This window comes from Tenrec ecaudatus, chromosome 7 (assembly GCF_050624435.1).
Source record: "Tenrec ecaudatus isolate mTenEca1 chromosome 7, mTenEca1.hap1, whole genome shotgun sequence".
In the NCBI taxonomy this organism is placed as follows: Eukaryota; Metazoa; Chordata; class Mammalia; order Afrosoricida; family Tenrecidae; genus Tenrec; species Tenrec ecaudatus.
The window spans coordinates 116,873,623-116,891,910 of NC_134536.1; the positions used below are offsets into that span (position 1 = coordinate 116,873,623).

The 18,288-nt window shown below is 36.2% G+C and overlaps 1 protein-coding gene and 1 non-coding gene across 2 annotated transcripts in view; one reads left to right on the forward strand and one right to left on the reverse strand.

Moving 5' to 3' along the window:
• TINAG (tubulointerstitial nephritis antigen) overlaps positions 1 to 18,288 on the reverse strand; it is an 84,851-nt gene that overhangs the window by 40,441 nt on the left and 26,122 nt on the right. The window contains exons 5-6 of the mRNA XM_075554060.1: positions 7,406 to 7,529; positions 4,553 to 4,703 (exon numbers count right to left, since the gene is read on the reverse strand). Coding sequence (XP_075410175.1) covers positions 4,553 to 4,703; positions 7,406 to 7,529 — 275 coding nt within the window. The remainder of the gene's footprint in view (positions 1 to 4,552; positions 4,704 to 7,405; positions 7,530 to 18,288) is intronic.
• On the forward strand, positions 6,361 to 6,490 carry LOC142454090 (small Cajal body-specific RNA 24). The gene has a single exon (XR_012785619.1).

Here is an 18,288-nt window from a genome sequence, read left to right on the forward strand (position 1 = left end):
AATGTCAACAGACTCAGAAACAGCAGTTACGTGACATTACTCTTCTACTGGCTACAGTCATTCTAACAGTCTAATGATGCTCGGAATTCTAGATGCTCTTAATTCTGTCTGTAGTGCAAGCAGTCCTTAGGTTCCAGACCATTCTCATTGCCCTTTGACGTCTTGCAAATGTGCCCTTACTTTGAAACAATTGACTGTTTCCCCACCTAATCAAATTCACATCCCCATCACCTTGATTTAAGCTACATACTGCTTGTAAGTCTTTGAAACCCTTGGGGCCTTTCTTGCACTAAAGCAAAAACAAACAAACAAACAAACAAACATACTGCCCTGGAGTCCGCTTCAATGCTTAGCGGCCCTCTATGGTCTTCCTGAGCCTGTAAATCTTTACAGAAGTGATCATTTCATCTTTCTCCCAGAAGCAGCTGGTGGGTTGGAAGCCCTGATGTGGTGTTTCTTGGTCCCACACTAACCACATGGCACCACCAGGGTGCTAAAGTAAGGCTAAAGTTGGGCCCTTTGCATGTATTTGGCTCACTTACAAACTCTTAACGGCCAAGTTATGACTGAATCTTATTCTTGATCTAAGGTCTGCCTGATAGTCTTTTTGTTAAGGTGAGAAATGACTGTCACTAATGTTAGTAGTAATAAGAGGAGACCAAGAATACACAGCCAGAGTCGATTCCAACTCACAGTAGCTCTTTATATGATTTCCAGGACTGTAAATTTTTTGGTATGTTTGTTTGTTTATAAATCATTTTAATTGGGGGCTTGTACATCTCTTCTCACAATTCATACATACGTCCATTGTGTCAAGTACATTTCTACATTTTTTCCATCATCATTCTCAAAACATTCTCTTTCTACTTGAGCCCTTGATATCAGCTCCTTTTTCATCCTCTCTCCCCACTCCCCCTCCTTCATGAACCCCTGATAATTTATTATTATTTTGTCATGCCTTACACTGTCCCATGTCTCCCTTCACCCACTTTTATGTGGTCAATCCCCTAGGAAGGAGGTTATATGTAATCCCTTTAATTGGTTCCCCCTTTCAACCCAACCCTCCCTCCACCCTCTCAGAACCACTCTTAGAATTGGTCCTGAAGGGATCATCTTTCCTGGATGCCTTATTTTCTAGTTCTTATCTGTACCCGTGTACATCCTTTGGTCTAGCCAGATTTGTAAGGTAGAATTGGGATCATGATAGTGGGGAGGGGAGGAAAGTTGTATGTTTCATTGGTGTTACCCTGAACCCTGACTGACTCATCTCCTCCCCGCAACCCTTCTGTAAGGGGATGTCCAGCTGCCTACAGATGGGCTTTGGGTCTCCACTCTGCACTCACCCTCATTTGAAATGATATGATGTTTTGTTCTTTAAGGACTGTACCTTTTTATGGAAGCAGAGAGCATCACCTTTCTACCACAGAGAGGCTGGTGTTAATTGAACTTCTATGGCTATGGTTAGCAGTTCACAGCTTAACCATATAATCCTTTATTCTGTATCTATAATTATAATGCAGAAGAACCTAATTTGATTTGAAAAAGATTATAAATTTGATTATTCTCAAACGGGGTATTCTGAAAAGTTATGTAAAGTTTAGAATTGAGTATTCAAATTTTAAATTAAGTAATAGACAATTTTCATAAGACTTCAATTATTGCATGGCTGTAATTCACAAAACTAATATAATATGTAAAGTTAACAAAATAGAAATGTTCTTTGTATGTTATACAAAGGATATAAAAGTTATATGGTAAACTAATTTGATGTTTTCTTTCTTGAGTTTTCTGAGTTTGCAATGAACTTTTATTTTCTTCATTTGGATTTCTTTGACATCATCCCACAAATGTCTAGCCTTCAATCATTAGTGTTCAATATATTACATACATTTATGAGATAGTTTATTTAGGTGAGATACATTCTTATCAACTTGTTTTAATTTTCTTCAACTTCCCCTTGAATTTACTTATGAATTGAAGTTCTTAGGGGTTGTTGCATATGTAATCATATTAACTGGCCTTGCTTATCTTTAATATTGAATGTAGAATATGTGTACCTACACAGTACAAATCATTCGGCTGCAAATGCTATGTACCTATATTGACTCTAGAGACAGTAAGGGATGTAAAACCTTGGATAGATTTTTAAATATTCAAGACTTATTTGATCAAAAACTACTTAGAACAATTGTTTCAGGAAATCTAGCAGGTCAAACAATAGTAGGAGAACTACACAAAGAAGAGCTTTGTGCGAGAGGCCATCGCAACACGGGTTTCAGTGCAGCCACGGGGGTGATACAACAAGCATGGCAAACGCCGGGCTTGCTTTGCCTACCCACTAAGTTCTAGAGAACCATTTCCCGTGGATATTACTTCATCTTTGGTGCATATTTTAAGTATTTGAAAATATTGTATTATATATTACATATATTATAATATATGTATTATATATTACTAGGTAATTGTAAACAGGCTCATAATAAACTTTGGTTCCTGAATATTCCATTCCTGTCAGGGACTGTAAACTTGAAAAGAGGCTTTGATTTTGTAGGAAGTTGGTAAAAAGACTGATGGCAGCTATATCTCTAAGCAGAATCTATGATGGGTTGGAAAAAATATGAAATTGCTCCCTAAGATTGTTAATTAAGCATAAGTAAGCTACTGCTTACCTTACAGTTAGGGCAATCCAACACCGAGAATTACTGCTTTGGGAAGATAAGCATTGTCAAATATCTGATCATTTAAGTTTAAATACTTAGGGTGCTTTTATTTTTATGACAGTGTAAAACAAGCCAACCAAGCACCGCTATACAAGAAAAGAATCGGCCCAATTTGCCCATTCGATTCACCACTATATGAAACATAAATGTTCCAAGAACTTCTGAGGTTTAATGAAGTACCTTGAGGGGATGAATTGTTGGTCTGGGGGACACCGTAGTCATTGGTATAACATAATTCACACACACAAAAATTGTGTTCAACATTTTACCTTGGTGAGCAGCAAGTGGGCTCATGAGCAGACATCTGCAGTGAAATATTGTTCTCTCCCCATAGAGAGGAAAGAATGATGAAATAGAAAGATACATGGGAGTAATTAGTCTAGTGGACTAATGGACCAGGCAAACATCAGTCTCCACAACCCCGAGACCAGAAAGAGATGGGACTAGTTACGACTACTGACATTACAAGGTCGGGGAGACCAAGAACATTTCAACTCATTGCCATTGAGTCAAGTGTGATGTAAAGCAACCCTGAAGTGCAAAGTAGAACAGACTCTTTGGGTGTCTGAGTCTATAAATCTGTAAGGGAGCAGAAAGCCTCATTTCTCTCTCTCAGAATGACTAGTGGTTTCAAATGGCTGACCTTGTGGTTACCAGACCAAGGAGTAATCTACTAACTACCAAGGCTCTTGGACCTGGATAAACTTGGAGAAAAAGCTGGAATTGAACTCAAAATCATAAAGAAAAAGACCAGGTATGTTGCTTGGATAGAGACTAGAGAGGCATCCCAAGGCTATGGTCCTCGCTTACCCTTCAGGTCTGAGACTGAACTGACTCCCATGTTAGAACAATGAACCATTTCCTCTCCAAAAGACACCACGCACTCAGGGCCAGAGGGTCAGGAAAGGAGGAGGAATGGAAACAGGGAACACTGGGAGAGAGTGGGTTGAGCAATGGTATGTTGAGGGGACTGGTGGATGAGTTGAAACAAAATACATATACATTTGTTGAATGTAAAACTGACCATCTACTCTGTAAACCTTCAGCTACATAACATTAAAGAGTCTTATTTTAAATGTTGATGGGGAGGAATAAAGGATAAAGAAAAGTACTGAGATCCATGACACTCACTGTCTTCTGAAGCACTTGCTTATTTAGTAGATCTAGAGTACTCCGAAGCTGATAGATGCCCAAAGAGCAGGTGAGCTGTGAGTATACATTACACTACATATTAACCGCAGCTCTTTAGCAAAACAATTCAGCTTAAGGTCATTAGCTTTTATAGTTGACACTATAAAAGTGGGTGGAGTGGGTATCAAACTACATAAAAGTAAGCAACTGAAACTTGCCTTTTCTTATCAAATGCGAGGGAGACCATTATTACTGATAAGGAAAGGCAATTGTAAATTACTTCTCTATTTGAATATCCTACTGTGTAATGAAATGTTTACCTTGTATTATCAGCCCATCTACCTGGATAACTTCAAGGTTCAATAGGGATATCAGTAACATAGACTCCTCCCTTCCTGGGGACTCTGTAGAGTCATTTGATTGAAAGCAATAAGAAGAGAATATTTGAGTCTTAAAAAGTAAATTTCCTACTCTTAATTTTGCAAGGATTGTATACATTCTTCCAATAATTGTTTCCAGTGGTTTCTAACCTCAGTCTACACCACATATATCATTTATTTAAATAAATAAATTATATATTTAAATATATTACATATGTATATAGATAATATATACATACATATACCTGTTATTTTTTTCTTATTCTAACTCCAAGTAGTATTCATAAGGATCCTAGAAACACATGTTGAGAAGCTATTTACCCACGTTTTCTCAGGTACCACCAAGCCCTATCGATGCTTCCACTGTTGCATCCATGACGATTCTTGGCACAGCAAGAGATCAAATTCTGAGGGGACAGGTTGGCGGTGTACAGACCATTGGACTGAATCGCTATCCGATCAGCTGCCACACCTGTTTAAAGGGGAATATGAATTTGCAAAATGATAACGAGTTTATTTTTTAATTGATAACATAGAATGTACTAAGCTAATCTTGAAAACTTCACAAGAAACTTGGTAATTCAAATATCAATATTAATTAACCAGTTCAATTGTATCATAATTCTAGTCAAAATGCTTGGCCAATTACAGGGGCTGTTCCGTTGTTTACCAACTCCAAAGACTTTTCTACTTCCTTCTTCCTCTTATGCTAGGCAAACTCCTGAATTCCTGGTAACGATTCTTACAAGGACTGAAACTCCTTGAGTGCAGGTCCATACCTTAATTACATTTGTACTCCCTGCAACTAGGACAGTGGTTTGTATATTTCCATTGGTAAATTCAGTTTATGAAACCCATATTTTTAAAAAGCAAACATCAGTAATACCAATCGTCAATATTAAATGGTAAGTTATCCACAGTAATTTGATGTTTACTGGAGTAAACTGAACCCTTAGGCTTTCATTTGGTTTAAGTTTAACTCCTTAGGAGAATATATTTAACCACAAAGCAATGAATAGAAGCCTTTCCTCTACAATATCTAAGATTGAATATAATATTTATGACTGTGAAAACCACGGTCCTTATCTTTATTTCAATAGACATACATTTTACCTTGTTGCATATATATATATATATATATATATTTGAACCGTCTATTCGGCTATTTAAACGATAACCTATAATTGTTTTCATTAATCTGTCAATTCCTTTACTTTATATGCTTATTACGATCCAATTAGGTGACAGTAACTGTACAAAGCACAAAAAATAACAACATTGAACAAGCCAGACATAGTTTTATCATCAAAGAATAAAAGGCATCCTTCTATCCTCATTGAATTATAGGAACAATCATCAAAAAGAAATTAGAAAACTACACATGCTGTCAGTCTAATCATGCTGACAAGATCAACTGATGAGATAAACTCTTGCGAAAGTTTTGGCAGGTGCCATCCAGGGTCGATCGTGTTTGTTAGTTATCTGATGTAGTCTGGGCCTTGATCTTTAATCTCCTATTGATTTTTAATTGAAGAGAACAAATTTATATGTTCTTTCCATCCATCAATATTCTTAATGGAAGTTGTAGTGTGGTTCATCAGGATTACAAATAAGAAGAAAATGTTTTACAATTGGTTATGGTGATGATTGTGCAACTCTTCTTGATATGACTGAACTATCGCCTTGTGTGATATGTGGAAGAAGTGCCAATAAAACTGTTAAAATTATTACACGTGTATTGGAACCTTTCACAAGAGGGCATTTCTAGGATTTTTCTAAAATAAGAGATTTATAAATGTAGTTCTTTCTGGTTAGGCATGGTTTTTATGTAAGTACAATTGTGTAGTGCAATTGCTGGCATATTTTAGCTGCTCAAAATGTGTTGACTATATAACCTCCCATTTCCTTCTCAATTCCCATCTATTATTATACTATGATGTATTTCATAGCAACAAATGATGGACATTATACTACTATCTGCTCTAGTTTCATGAAGATAATTTCCTATTTCATAAAAGAAAATAGATGTTCTTTGATGTTTGGGCTTTCGGTACAAGGACTCAGAATCAAATAAAATTTTGAAATGCTAGGGTAACTGTTCTTCGTTTCTCAAAATATGGAGAAAACTGTGGACATTTATTCTTATTCAGTTTCTTCTCAAGGTGAAGATAACTCTTTCTAAGTGTCCTAGAGAAATATAGTAGCTTGCCGCTCACCCTTTGCCAGGACAAAGGGTGGATCGTTCCACTACTCACACAAAAACAAAACAAAATATGGAGAAAACTATAGTCAAGAGGACCAAAAATGACTTCTTAGATCATTTCTGATACTCTGCTTTGGGCTTTGGCTCAGTCACTTCACCTATTTTGCATCCCTTGTAAAGCTAGAAGCTTGGCGGCTCCCTTGTTCCATATATTCCAACTAGAGGATGATTGTGCTTCTAATATATGCATCTTGCTAAAGGGTTAGTCCAAGGTCATCTGAAATGTGTAGACTCAGAGAATGGTTCATCTCAACCAAATGTTTTCCTCACTCTTCTTGAAAACATCTAATAGGGTTTACCTCAGAGAAATATGTTCTCTGCTCATTTTATCCGATCTCCAAAAATTCTTGGTGATTACAGCACTCCTATCATTCCAAACACTTTTATCTCTACAGTTTTTGACATTTAACTTCTGTTTTATTTGATTGCATAACATGTAGATAGATGGATAGATTTACTTTTCATCTAAAGTAAGATCACCCCCATTTGATATAGTATTATTTGTAGTATTATTTATTCTAAATCCCTACTTGATTTCAAATTAACTTAATTTTTTAAAAAAAATCTATACAGAGCAAAGAATGTAAGGATTAGGTAGGGTGATTATGTGTTTCAAAGACTACAAATATTGTTATTGATGAAAAGAACACACTTCTCTTAGCATCTGGTCTTCATTCTCAAAGGAATAGTACCTAGTGGCGCTTTTTTTGTTGGTTCTTTGTTTAATTGAAAATTGGAGCCTGAATGGATAGATGGATCAATTTTTAAGCATAGGAGTGAAGTGAACCTTTACTAAATGACTGTATGCTAATATTTAACTTTCTATTCTTAGAAAAACTTTCTAAATATTTCACCAGGCTTTAGAGTGAAAAGGATACTTTGTAAAATTAGACATAAAATGAGTTCATTACTTGCAGTGGAAAATGCCCAGGACGCAGCACAGTTTTTTTGGTCCAGGGGACCATGGGTCAATCCAGGCCACTTGTAAGAAGCAACAAAAAACTCTGGAATATCAGTAGCTGCAGGCAAAGGAGCCTAAGAGGAAAGAGAGGCAAAAGAACACATTTTCTCACGTGAATCCAAATAACCTTTATAGAATAACACCATGGACTTTACTTATTTTTTTGTTTTATACATTCAAGATTTCTGAATGACTTTCCTCCAATGTATTAGTTATGCATGGATTTAATTTTGTTTTCTATGTGCGCTGAACATGACAATTGTGGGTAATTATACCAGTTCAAAGACTTAAGAAAAGTGCACACAATTCTTTCTCTGGCTTACCACACAATGCAAAAATGTCAGCCAGTATTTCTGTCATCTTGACTCAAAGTTATGGTCACCCATGTGAATGACCACAGATGTCATTGAAATGTACCGTCAGGAAGAGCATTTGCTTGTCTGCCCCTCTTGTCCTGGAGAATGTGCGATTCTAGGTAAAACTAATACCAAAATGGTGTAGTAGTTGAAGATATGTATTCACACACTTATATTCCTAGTGTCCATGCAATTTACACCAACTATGGGGAAAAATAAAAACTTCAGGAAGCATGATTATGTTAGTCTGGGTACTTTAGAGAAACAAATCCACAGAAACTCATGTATGAGAGAGAGTTTTATATAAAGCTTAAGTGAAAATCAAGAACACATCCCAACCCAGTGCTGCCCAAGCCCACAAGTCCCACATTAACCCATATGTCCAACATCAATCCACAAAGTCCTCCTCCATCTCACAAAACAGATGCAATGATGCTGACTGCAGGAGGAAAGCCGAGTCAGAAAACATGTAAGCATCTCAGCACTGGCAGGGGTCTCCACACAGCTGCTCCAGCACCCAGGGCTGCATCGGGGTAGGCCCATGTGGCTTCTCCTCAGGGATGTCTTGCAGGAAGTGAGCTTTGCCAGCTGAAGCAGGGAACTGGCTAAGGCAGCTGCACCCTGGTCCGACCATCAGAAAGCAAGAACTCGAGAACTCCAAAGGAGAGGCTCGCTGAGCCATTTATCTCTCTGCTCTTCAATTAACCGCACCTGTGTTTATCGGCCAGGTTGGCACAATAAACTAAGTACCTCAATGCTATTATCTGTAAAGCCCTTATTGAGTACATTTCAACTGCCGTCCTCCAAAGAAAGCAAATTAAATGCAATGTCACAAAATGAAAATGTAAAACATAATGCCCTGGCTTTCCCAAACTTTCTAGAGAGTATTGAATTTAATTCCCATGAATGATCTGAACTCCTGATTATATAAGGATGTATTTATTAACTTTTCATCACATAAGCTTCTGTCAATTGCTTATGCTCAAAGATTTTCTCTCATTCACGCACACACACATCATTTTTGCAAATTCTTCATAGTTGAAAAATGTTGTAATATCAACATTTCCCCTTGATCTTCTCACAAAGCCTACATGATATGATTAGGATATGTATTATTAACTCTATTCTTTGAATGAGGAGATTGTCTTCCTTCTAAAAGTTAAATAACATGCCAAGACCTCTCAATTAAATAAGAAATACTCTTGGAACTAGATCAAGATTTGAAAATTCGTAGAATCAGCGTTTATTTCTCTCATTTTCCTACTCTAACAGACTTCAAAGTGCTCATGATTTCATCGAACAAGTCAGGCTACCGGTCCAATATCTTCCTTCATTCTTTTATGACGTCTGACAAATGCACCATCACTTCAAGACTGAAGCAAGGAAAATTGAAATTTATCAATCTATCCAAAACAAATCTTGCCAAAATAATATATGAATTTGGAGTTCTGTCTTGATTTAAAGTATTAAACCCTGGATTCTAAATTGGAATGACTTTACATTATGATAACATCAGATGGACCACATTAAAAAAAAACCTTGCAGTGGGAATGGAATAAACTTGCTGTTCTGGGGCGATAGTTTCAGACTTATAGACACACTATTGTAAAAAGGAACCTCTGTGATATTATTAATAATGCTTTTTTCAGTATAATATTAAGCATTTATATTTCTAAATTGCCTCAAGTTTCTATAAAATAGACATGTTTCAGTTATTATTTTATTACTGTATAATTCTAATTTAATAATACATCTGGCACAAATGTACTCTTTTAAAACAGCAAAGATATAACTCTGATTTCAAGCATACTTCATTAGGGTTATTTAGCAGAGTTATTTAGGATTCGACTTCCACATCCCATGTCAACCAAACTGTTTGTACAGCAGAGGTACTCAATGAATATCCAAGAACAGCCACATACCTAGCTAGTAGATTGGAACTCTTAGAAATATCCTTTGTTTTCTTCTTAGGAATATTCAGTTAAGTTATAATACCAGCATACATTTATTACTTTTAGGATTTAGATTTTAAAAATGAAAACTACAAATGGCTAATCCTTCTCAAGAGCACTAAAGAGAAAAAGTTTTTTAAAGATGTCATTTATTAAAAAAAAGACTTTTCCAATTCTACTAAGCCAGAAGATCAATTCATGAAACTCATTTTTCAAAATAATAAAAAAACCTTAATATTGCTTTTCCTGAAAATAGACCCAGAGCATCTGAGGTGCAAGAGTCACACATTTTCTTACAGTTCTCTTTGCCTCATGATTCAGGATAATCTGACATAATGAATACAGACCACATTTCATATGCTATCTTCCCCACAATTAGGACACTTTTCTATAAAGTAAGACTATTTTCTAGAGCACTGAGCTGCTAACTACAAAATCAGTGGTTCAAATCTGCCAACTCTTCCTCAGGAGATAGATGAGGCACTCTGCTCACATCTAGTAGTATGGAATCTCAAAAATTTCCTCCAGGCCATTATCAATTACAATTGGTTGAATTTGGTATTTCTGAACATCAAAAGTGATCATAGAAATCTAGTTTCAAAGAATGATGATATTTTTGTCAAATGATGTTTAATGTAGCACGAATTATTCAAGGGTGACTAACTATTCAAAATGATAGTGCCTTCAGTAACATAGAAATGTACTTTTCAAGTCGCTGCCATGTGGTGCAAGGCAAGTGGGTTACTTACATGATACGAGTCCACCAACGTGCAAAGAATTTTCCATATCGATGACACAAACGCATAAATCTTGAACCAATCAAGGACATGTACACTACTCCATGTCCGTGAAAAGCACACTAAAGAAATAAAATTAGATATTCCTTTGGAAAATCTGCTGCAAAAGAATTCTCTTGCGGTTTTAAAAATCAGAGATGTCACTTTGATAGCCAAGGTGTTGTCTGGTTCAGCACATGGTCTTTTTAATAAGCTCAAATGCATGTGAGAGCTGATGGCGCAAAAGGAAGATGGAAAATTCGATACGTCAATCTGTGCTGTTGGCAAAGAATATTTACTCTATCGTGGTCTACTAGAAACATAAATGAGTCATGGAACATACATAACCAGATGGTTCTTCAGAAGTAAGAATCTCAAGTCTTTAGGGCTTTATTTTGGACTTCACCAAGAAAGAACATGTAGAAAAGGATATCATGTTAGGTAAAGAAGAAGTTCCTTTGAAAGCAAAAGAAATCTTCCTGGGGATGGATTGATACCGTAGCCACAGCATACCAGGATCAGGATGATGACACGGGACCTTGCTTGGTCTTTTATGTATAAGGTCACCAAGGGTGGGAGACAGCTCAACAGCAACTCACAGCAACAACACCCTATTTGGTGGGGAATTTTAATTGTTTTCATGATAAGGTTTTAAAATTTGAGTTATAATCTAATATTTCAAAATAAATACTTAAATCTGATGTTCAATATGAAGAGTTTTTCTGCTTGCAAATTTTGATGTAGAAAGTAGAGAGTAAAGATCATTGGAATCAATAAGAGAATGAAATATAATGATGGAGACTGGAGATCTTTTACAATGTGTGCGTGTATTTTTACCAGATTTATTGGTATATAATTCACATATCGTACCATTTAATAGTTTGGCCATATCAAGAAGACTTATGCAATTATCACCACAATTTCAGAACATTTCTCTTTCTCAGACTCGCTGTGTTAGCTCCTCATGTCTCCCCAATCTCCCCTGCAATGTCTCTAGATAATTATTAATCCAGTTACCACCTCTTTGGATTTATCTATCCTGGATTTCATATATGGAAAATGAGAAAATACACACACACACAGATGACAACGATGGCACAAAACAGCGAACAACCTCGATTGAAAATAATGCAGGAAGTATTAAAACCTGAAACAACTTTAAATGGGTTCAAAGGGAGATTGAATGATTGAGTAGGACCAGATCAAAAAAACTAATTACTGTTAGGTTAGGGCTACAATGAAGTGCAAGCCCTAAATCCATTCTTACTGCTATGTTTCATATATGTCTCCAATTTACTTTAGAGACATTATTTTATAATACAGAACTTTAAAAATCATCCCCAAGTGGCATAAGGTAATTCTATTAATAGTATGATTAATGTAGCTGGTGATAATCCTCTCTGACAGCTAGGTGATTCAAGTCCTAGGACTGTGGTCAGAGGGCATTCACCTGAGACTTCATTCATATGCAGACACTACACGTGGATGTTCAGTTTCCACGGTCATCCACGGTCTTCTGTAAACAGGTGTTCAATATTCAAGGTGTGATATCATGTTCTCCTTCGGAGTTGGATTTTATTACATACAATCTTTGGATCACACAGGCTGGTGCTCTTTTTACATGGGGACTTAGTTGACACCTCACTTAGATGGTTGTTTAACTATAAGTCTTTAAGGCCCCATATGATATTCTTTTTGATAGCTGTGCACCATGTGGTTCCTTCACCACACTTTGTTATAGCACCCATATCTTTAGTGATCTCTTCATGAGAACGAGTACTGAGTAGGACTATTTCATAAAGACTGATTGTTCCTATGTTAAGGTCATGATTAAGGGCAAGCTCCAAGTCTATTCATATATCTATGGTTTATTTATGTCTCCAGTTTACTTTAAAGACATTATTTTATAATAGAGACCATTATAAATCATCCCCATGGGGCATAAGGTAATTCTCGTAGTATTATAATTAATTTAGCCAGTGATATAGAATTTAAAACAGTGCTGAGAGAAAGAAATTATGTTTGGTTAGTCTGTTTTTTTACACTGAAATACATGAATTGTGGACTTGTTTGTATTAAAAGCTTAAGTGACTGGACACTAGTTACATAAATAATGGGTTTGGGGGATAGGGCAAACCTTCAATACACTCATTCACAAAGATAGAACTATACCGGGCAGACTAACACATGTCATAAGAAAACAAAGCCAGCATTAAAATAGAAAATAGGTGGTATCTCAGGACTCCATTTATTGGTACCCTGAAAGCAAGAGTTGCAATCTGAAGTTCAATGACAACCAATTTCATAACCTTGGGAAGAGCAGGTGTCTACTTCTCATGCTGGGCTGTAAACTATAGTCCCCGGGGCATAGCTTGGCTCCTTAAATCTACTGCAGGTGAGTGTAAGATATAGCACAGTCCCCAATCCATGGACTCTTGTTTTACTATTTTGATAAAGTCTTTTGATGCTCCTCGGTGTTTTTATTTTTAATAACTCTCATTCATCTATTTTGTCTCCTATTGTGTGGCTTCCTTTTTGATATTGTTATCCTGTGTTTGCTTTGCACTAAGATCCTTGTGTTTGTTCCAATTGTCTCATTGATGATCTTTGTAGGTCTGAAACCTACATTTAGATCTCTAATCCATCTTGAGTTTGGTTTTTATGCATGCGTGCTATTTCATTCTTATGCAAATGTAGCTCCATTTTTTCCAACATCAATTTTTGGAAGGGGTCTCCATTTTCCATTTAACAGTTTTTGGTCCTTTATTGGAAATCTGTTGTCTATCAGTAGATGCTCTTATTTCTGTGTTTTCTATTATAGAATCCTTGGAGTTCTTTCTATATGAAATCATATCATCTGCAAGTAGTAAGAGTTTCACTACGTGTTTGCCTAATTCGTTTTCTTTCTGTTGCCTAATTGTTCTAAGACTTCTAACATGACATTGAATAAGCGTGATAATAGGGCACATCCTTGCTAATCACCATTCTTAGGGGAAGAGTTTTCCTATTGAATATGCTGCTGTCTGTTGGATTTTGTATGTTGCCTTTATTATGTTGAGCAATTTCCCTTCGACTCCTATTACATTGAGTGTTTTTATCAGAAGTGGGCAGTGGATATTATCAAATGATTTTTCTGTGACAATTAATATGATCATGTGGCTCATATTCTCTATCTTGTTTATGGGGTGCAGTGCAACGATTGCTTTGCAAATGTCCAGCCATCCTTGAACCCCTGGTATGAATCTCACTTTGTCTTGATGAATTCTTTTGATATGTTGTTGGATGCTACTGACCAAGATTTTATTGAGAAATTTTGCCTCTATCTTCATGAGAGACGTGGGTCTACAGTCCTCTATCCTTGTGGATCTTTGCAGGGTTTTGGATCAGGGTTATGTTCACTTCATGGAATGAGTTTGGGAGTTTGCTGTCCTGTTCTACATTCTGGAATAGTCTGTGTGGAATAATGTGACAGCTTTTCACTGACTAGTTGGTGGAATTCTACTGTGAGGCCATCTGGTCCTGAGCTTTTCTTGTTTGGAGGTGTCTTGATGACCTCCTATGTTTCTTCTTTTGCATTCTGTCTGCTCAGGTTTTCTAAATCCGCCTGCATTAAATTGGGTAGATGGTATATTTCTAGGTATTTGTCCATATCTTCTAGATTTTCAAAAATATTGGAGTACAGTCTTTTGAACCGTGTATAATTATTTTTATTTCATTTGAATCTGCCATAATATAATTTTTATTTCTAAAAATTTCTGTATTTAATTGATTCAAAATCTTTAAGGTGTTGGAAACATAATCACAGAGCAATTAAAGAAAAACTGATCAATTTTCTCAAGAACAGAGTAAAGTGTGTATGAATCCATATCCACATAATAGCAACTATATGAATAACTCCTTCCACCTTCACTTTCACTTTTTCTAATTTAAATATGTGTCATCTGAGAATAAAAATTGTGGTATGACCTTCACTATCAAAGACCAGTGGCCATGCAAACCAAGAAATGAATTCTAAACGATTAAATGTTGGAGAGGAAAATGTAATTTTTCTGATTTCAAATGAATTACTTCAAGAAACCTCTGAGTGGACTAGAACTAAGCCAGTTAACTGGATGCCACTCAGTTTCTTGATTCACTATATCACCTTAGAAATGAGGACTCTGGGCAATGGCGCAGCAAGAAGGAAGAAGGCAGGATATCCAGCACATGAAAGCATAATTTCAGACCAGCACAATTCACCTTTAGATTTGTTGGTGAGGGATCAATATTTTTCTTATGCGCTCTATTGTCCTTTTAAATTTTCTTTCAGTCTCAAGGGAGTCTAAACATAAGTAACATAACCCACATAATTGATGTCAAAGTTGCTAAGTAGTACCATATTCCACTGAATCCAGGATGTTATTACATGGAAAAAGCATTCCAATTCAAGAGGTGTTTAAAAATAAAGGAAATGTGCATCTGTAATGAATAAAGTATGATATTTTAAAAATTAGTTTCTTACAATACTAATTCTGAGAAATTTTAACAGGTAATTATAAAAGAGTGATTGATTCATCAAATAGTTTTGGGAAACACTAGTTTTGAAAGTTAAGTAGATTAATGATCTTAATTATAATATTTCTATAAACAGATATGTTTTGAGATTCTTAGTAAAAATAATATTTATATATTTTTAAAAATTATTGTTGGCCCACTAAGATCATTTTTTGTTATTTTGTTGCATTTATTTTCAAAGTGAAACAGATCAAAGGGCTAGTGTTTGGGGGGAATGTATGTTGGGAAGGACCATATAATGGAGTAGACATACACATATTTGGGGAGTCCTGAAAGTAGTAAGCTAAATCATTTCAATAATTTTTAACAATCCAAAGTAATTTTTTTCAGCGAGAGAGGGAAAATTATTTTGCAAATTTATTTTTGAAGATCTGCCCTGTGGTGATCAATTCAGTCCCACTGTGTTGTTCAAGTCCTGTTTAATTATATCATCATATTATGTATCAGACTGTGACAAGTGCAGAAAAATGAAAACTTGAAATCTGCTTCAGGAGATAACTGTGCATTCCACCACAAGTGGAGTTGAATAGTGAGGCCTGCATGGTGCCTATAGTTTCTGAGAAGCTTGATGCTCCCTTCTGAGAAGAAGCAGAAGAGAAAACGGGGCAATTTGAGGATATAAGCATGTGCTTTGTGGTCCCTTTGAATTCTAAAGTTCTTAATTAAAGACATTAAGAACAACTGACATCTTATTCTGGCCCTGGATTTTGATTTAGGTGAATTAAAAGATTCTGAGATCAGCTAAAGCAGCCCTGGTGGTGTTGGGTTTACACGCAAGGTTCAATAATTCCAGATCAAAAACTGTCCCTGCTCCTCAGGAGAGTGATAGGCCTTTCTACTCCCTTAAAGAGTTACAGTTTGAAACTCACAGGGGCAATTCTACCCTTCCTATAGAATAGCTGAGTCAGCATGGACTCAATGGCAGTGAGTTTGGTAAAATGGCTGGAACCATCTATTTAAACACAGGCCCCCACCATGACATCTGGTTCAAGACTGCTTCCTGGAGCACAATCAACAACTCACTGGAGTTTGGAAGCCTTGTTTCACTTGCCCTATCCATTGTATGATGCAGTTTTAGTTGTTCCTGTTTTAATAGTATATGGCAATGACATATTTAATTGTGAATGTTGTTTATCTAATCATTGAAGAGGAGAGAAATAAATAGAAGACTTCAAAGAATTCATGGAAAAATTAAATGAAAAGATTTTGATATTTTTCACAAACTCTTTGATGCTTCCTCTTAAAGCAAAGCAGTTGGTCAGCTGCTATGTGTTATCCAGACAATTCAGATGATTAGATAAAATGTTCATTTCTTGCCTCAGTGAATGAGCTGCTACCCCCAAGGTCAGCAGTTCAAAATCACCAGTCTCTCCAAGAGAGATTGAGAAGGCTGTCTGCTCCAGTCAAGAATTACAGCCTCAGAAACCTTAGATATTATCATTATGAGTTAGAATTAACCCAATGACTGTGGGTAGTGGAGCCTTAAAAGTTATTATGTACTACATATAATATCATTTTCTGTTAACTTCTAATACACAATTTAAAATGTGACATAATTGTTCTTTGTTATCAATGACAGGGTAAGCAGTCTAAATTTATATATTAGATCATCAAGAAGAGATATAATAATTTACTTTTAGGTTGAATAAAAATAATTTAAATTTCAAAACATATAAATCAGATAATAAATAGTAGATATATATACGTTAACTTTTATGTTACACTTAATATTTTAATAGCTTTTGAATAGCTTCACTTTGGAACTGTGGTTATCTGTAATAAGCACTTTCTTATTCTTTTATTTAGTAACTTTTTATTCTCCCTGGTAGCTGTATTATTCAACAACAAAAAATACTGGCTGATCCAAGTATGAAATTAACCTTTAACTCCTCATTTCTGTTCAAAAGGAGCATTTCTCATATAAATTGTCTAAAATATGTATAATAAGATATAGCACAGTGAACCTGCTTAGAGTAATGTCTCAAATTCAAAAGCACTTGAAGTTTATGTCTGGAGAAACAATCAGGAACAGAGTTGTTGATTTGACTTGATCTGACCTGATTTAGGAGCATAACGGAATAACACTCAGTTCATTAGAAATATGTGTGCATCATTAAGATCAATAAATCCAGGGCGACACCTATCTTTAACAGATAAAGTACACCAAACAATAAAGGCTAGGACATGTAGTTTGTAGAGAATTAACATGTTTTACTAGCCTGCTATTCTCCCAGTTTAATATAAAGGAGTAATTGACACACTGTATGCTATATAATACGTCTTTAATGCTTTCCTATACTCTAAATGGGCATTAGTTTGCTATTCTATGGTGGTTTACCTGTGTTTGTGATGCTACAGCTACGCTAGCTACATGTATTGCAAAATCCAATAGGGTCACTCGTGACAGGAAGGCTCGTTGGAGCTTCCAGACTAAAACAGACTGGCAATCTACTTCCCAGTATTAGCAAATGAAGAACGTATGGATCACAACAGAACAGTGTCCAATTTGCTTGCTGTGGACATGTCACGCTGAAGGATCAATTGCTAGAGGAAGATATCGTGTCTACTGGAGAAGATGGCTATCAAGAGCATCAGAGAACTTAAGTACGATGGATTGGCACAATCATGTCAAAAGTGGACTTGAACATGCTAATAAATGTAGAGATGATACGGGCCTGGGAAAAGCTTCATTTTGCTAAATATAAGGCCCATGAGTTGAAGTGAACTGGAGGACCAGGAATTCCTACAGTTTTAACAATAATGAGGGATGTTAACCTATTCCAAATACTGTGTTTACCACCTCATATTCAATACTTCATGGAACTCTTACCGTCCCGTGAGCTAAACACTGCCATTAACACTGTTTCACAAAAGAGGAGCCAGAGGCTGAGAGAGTTCAAATACATCAACTGAAGTCCAGCAATGGGGGTGGGACCAGGCTGAGAACTAAGCCCAGGGATCTGTAGCTTGTACGCACTATAATATGTACTCTGGTGGCACATGAGTAAACTCTGACCGACATGCATGTGCCAATTCGCTTGGATTCAACTGTGACGTTTCCACTGGCACCGAAGGATGTCCATCAAGGCCAGTAAGCATGTGTCTTCACGGTTCTCCTCCTGGAACCCTGAGAAAAGGCTATTTTTCCACAGTCTGTCCTTATGCTTCTCTCTAATACTATCATTTCAATATTTT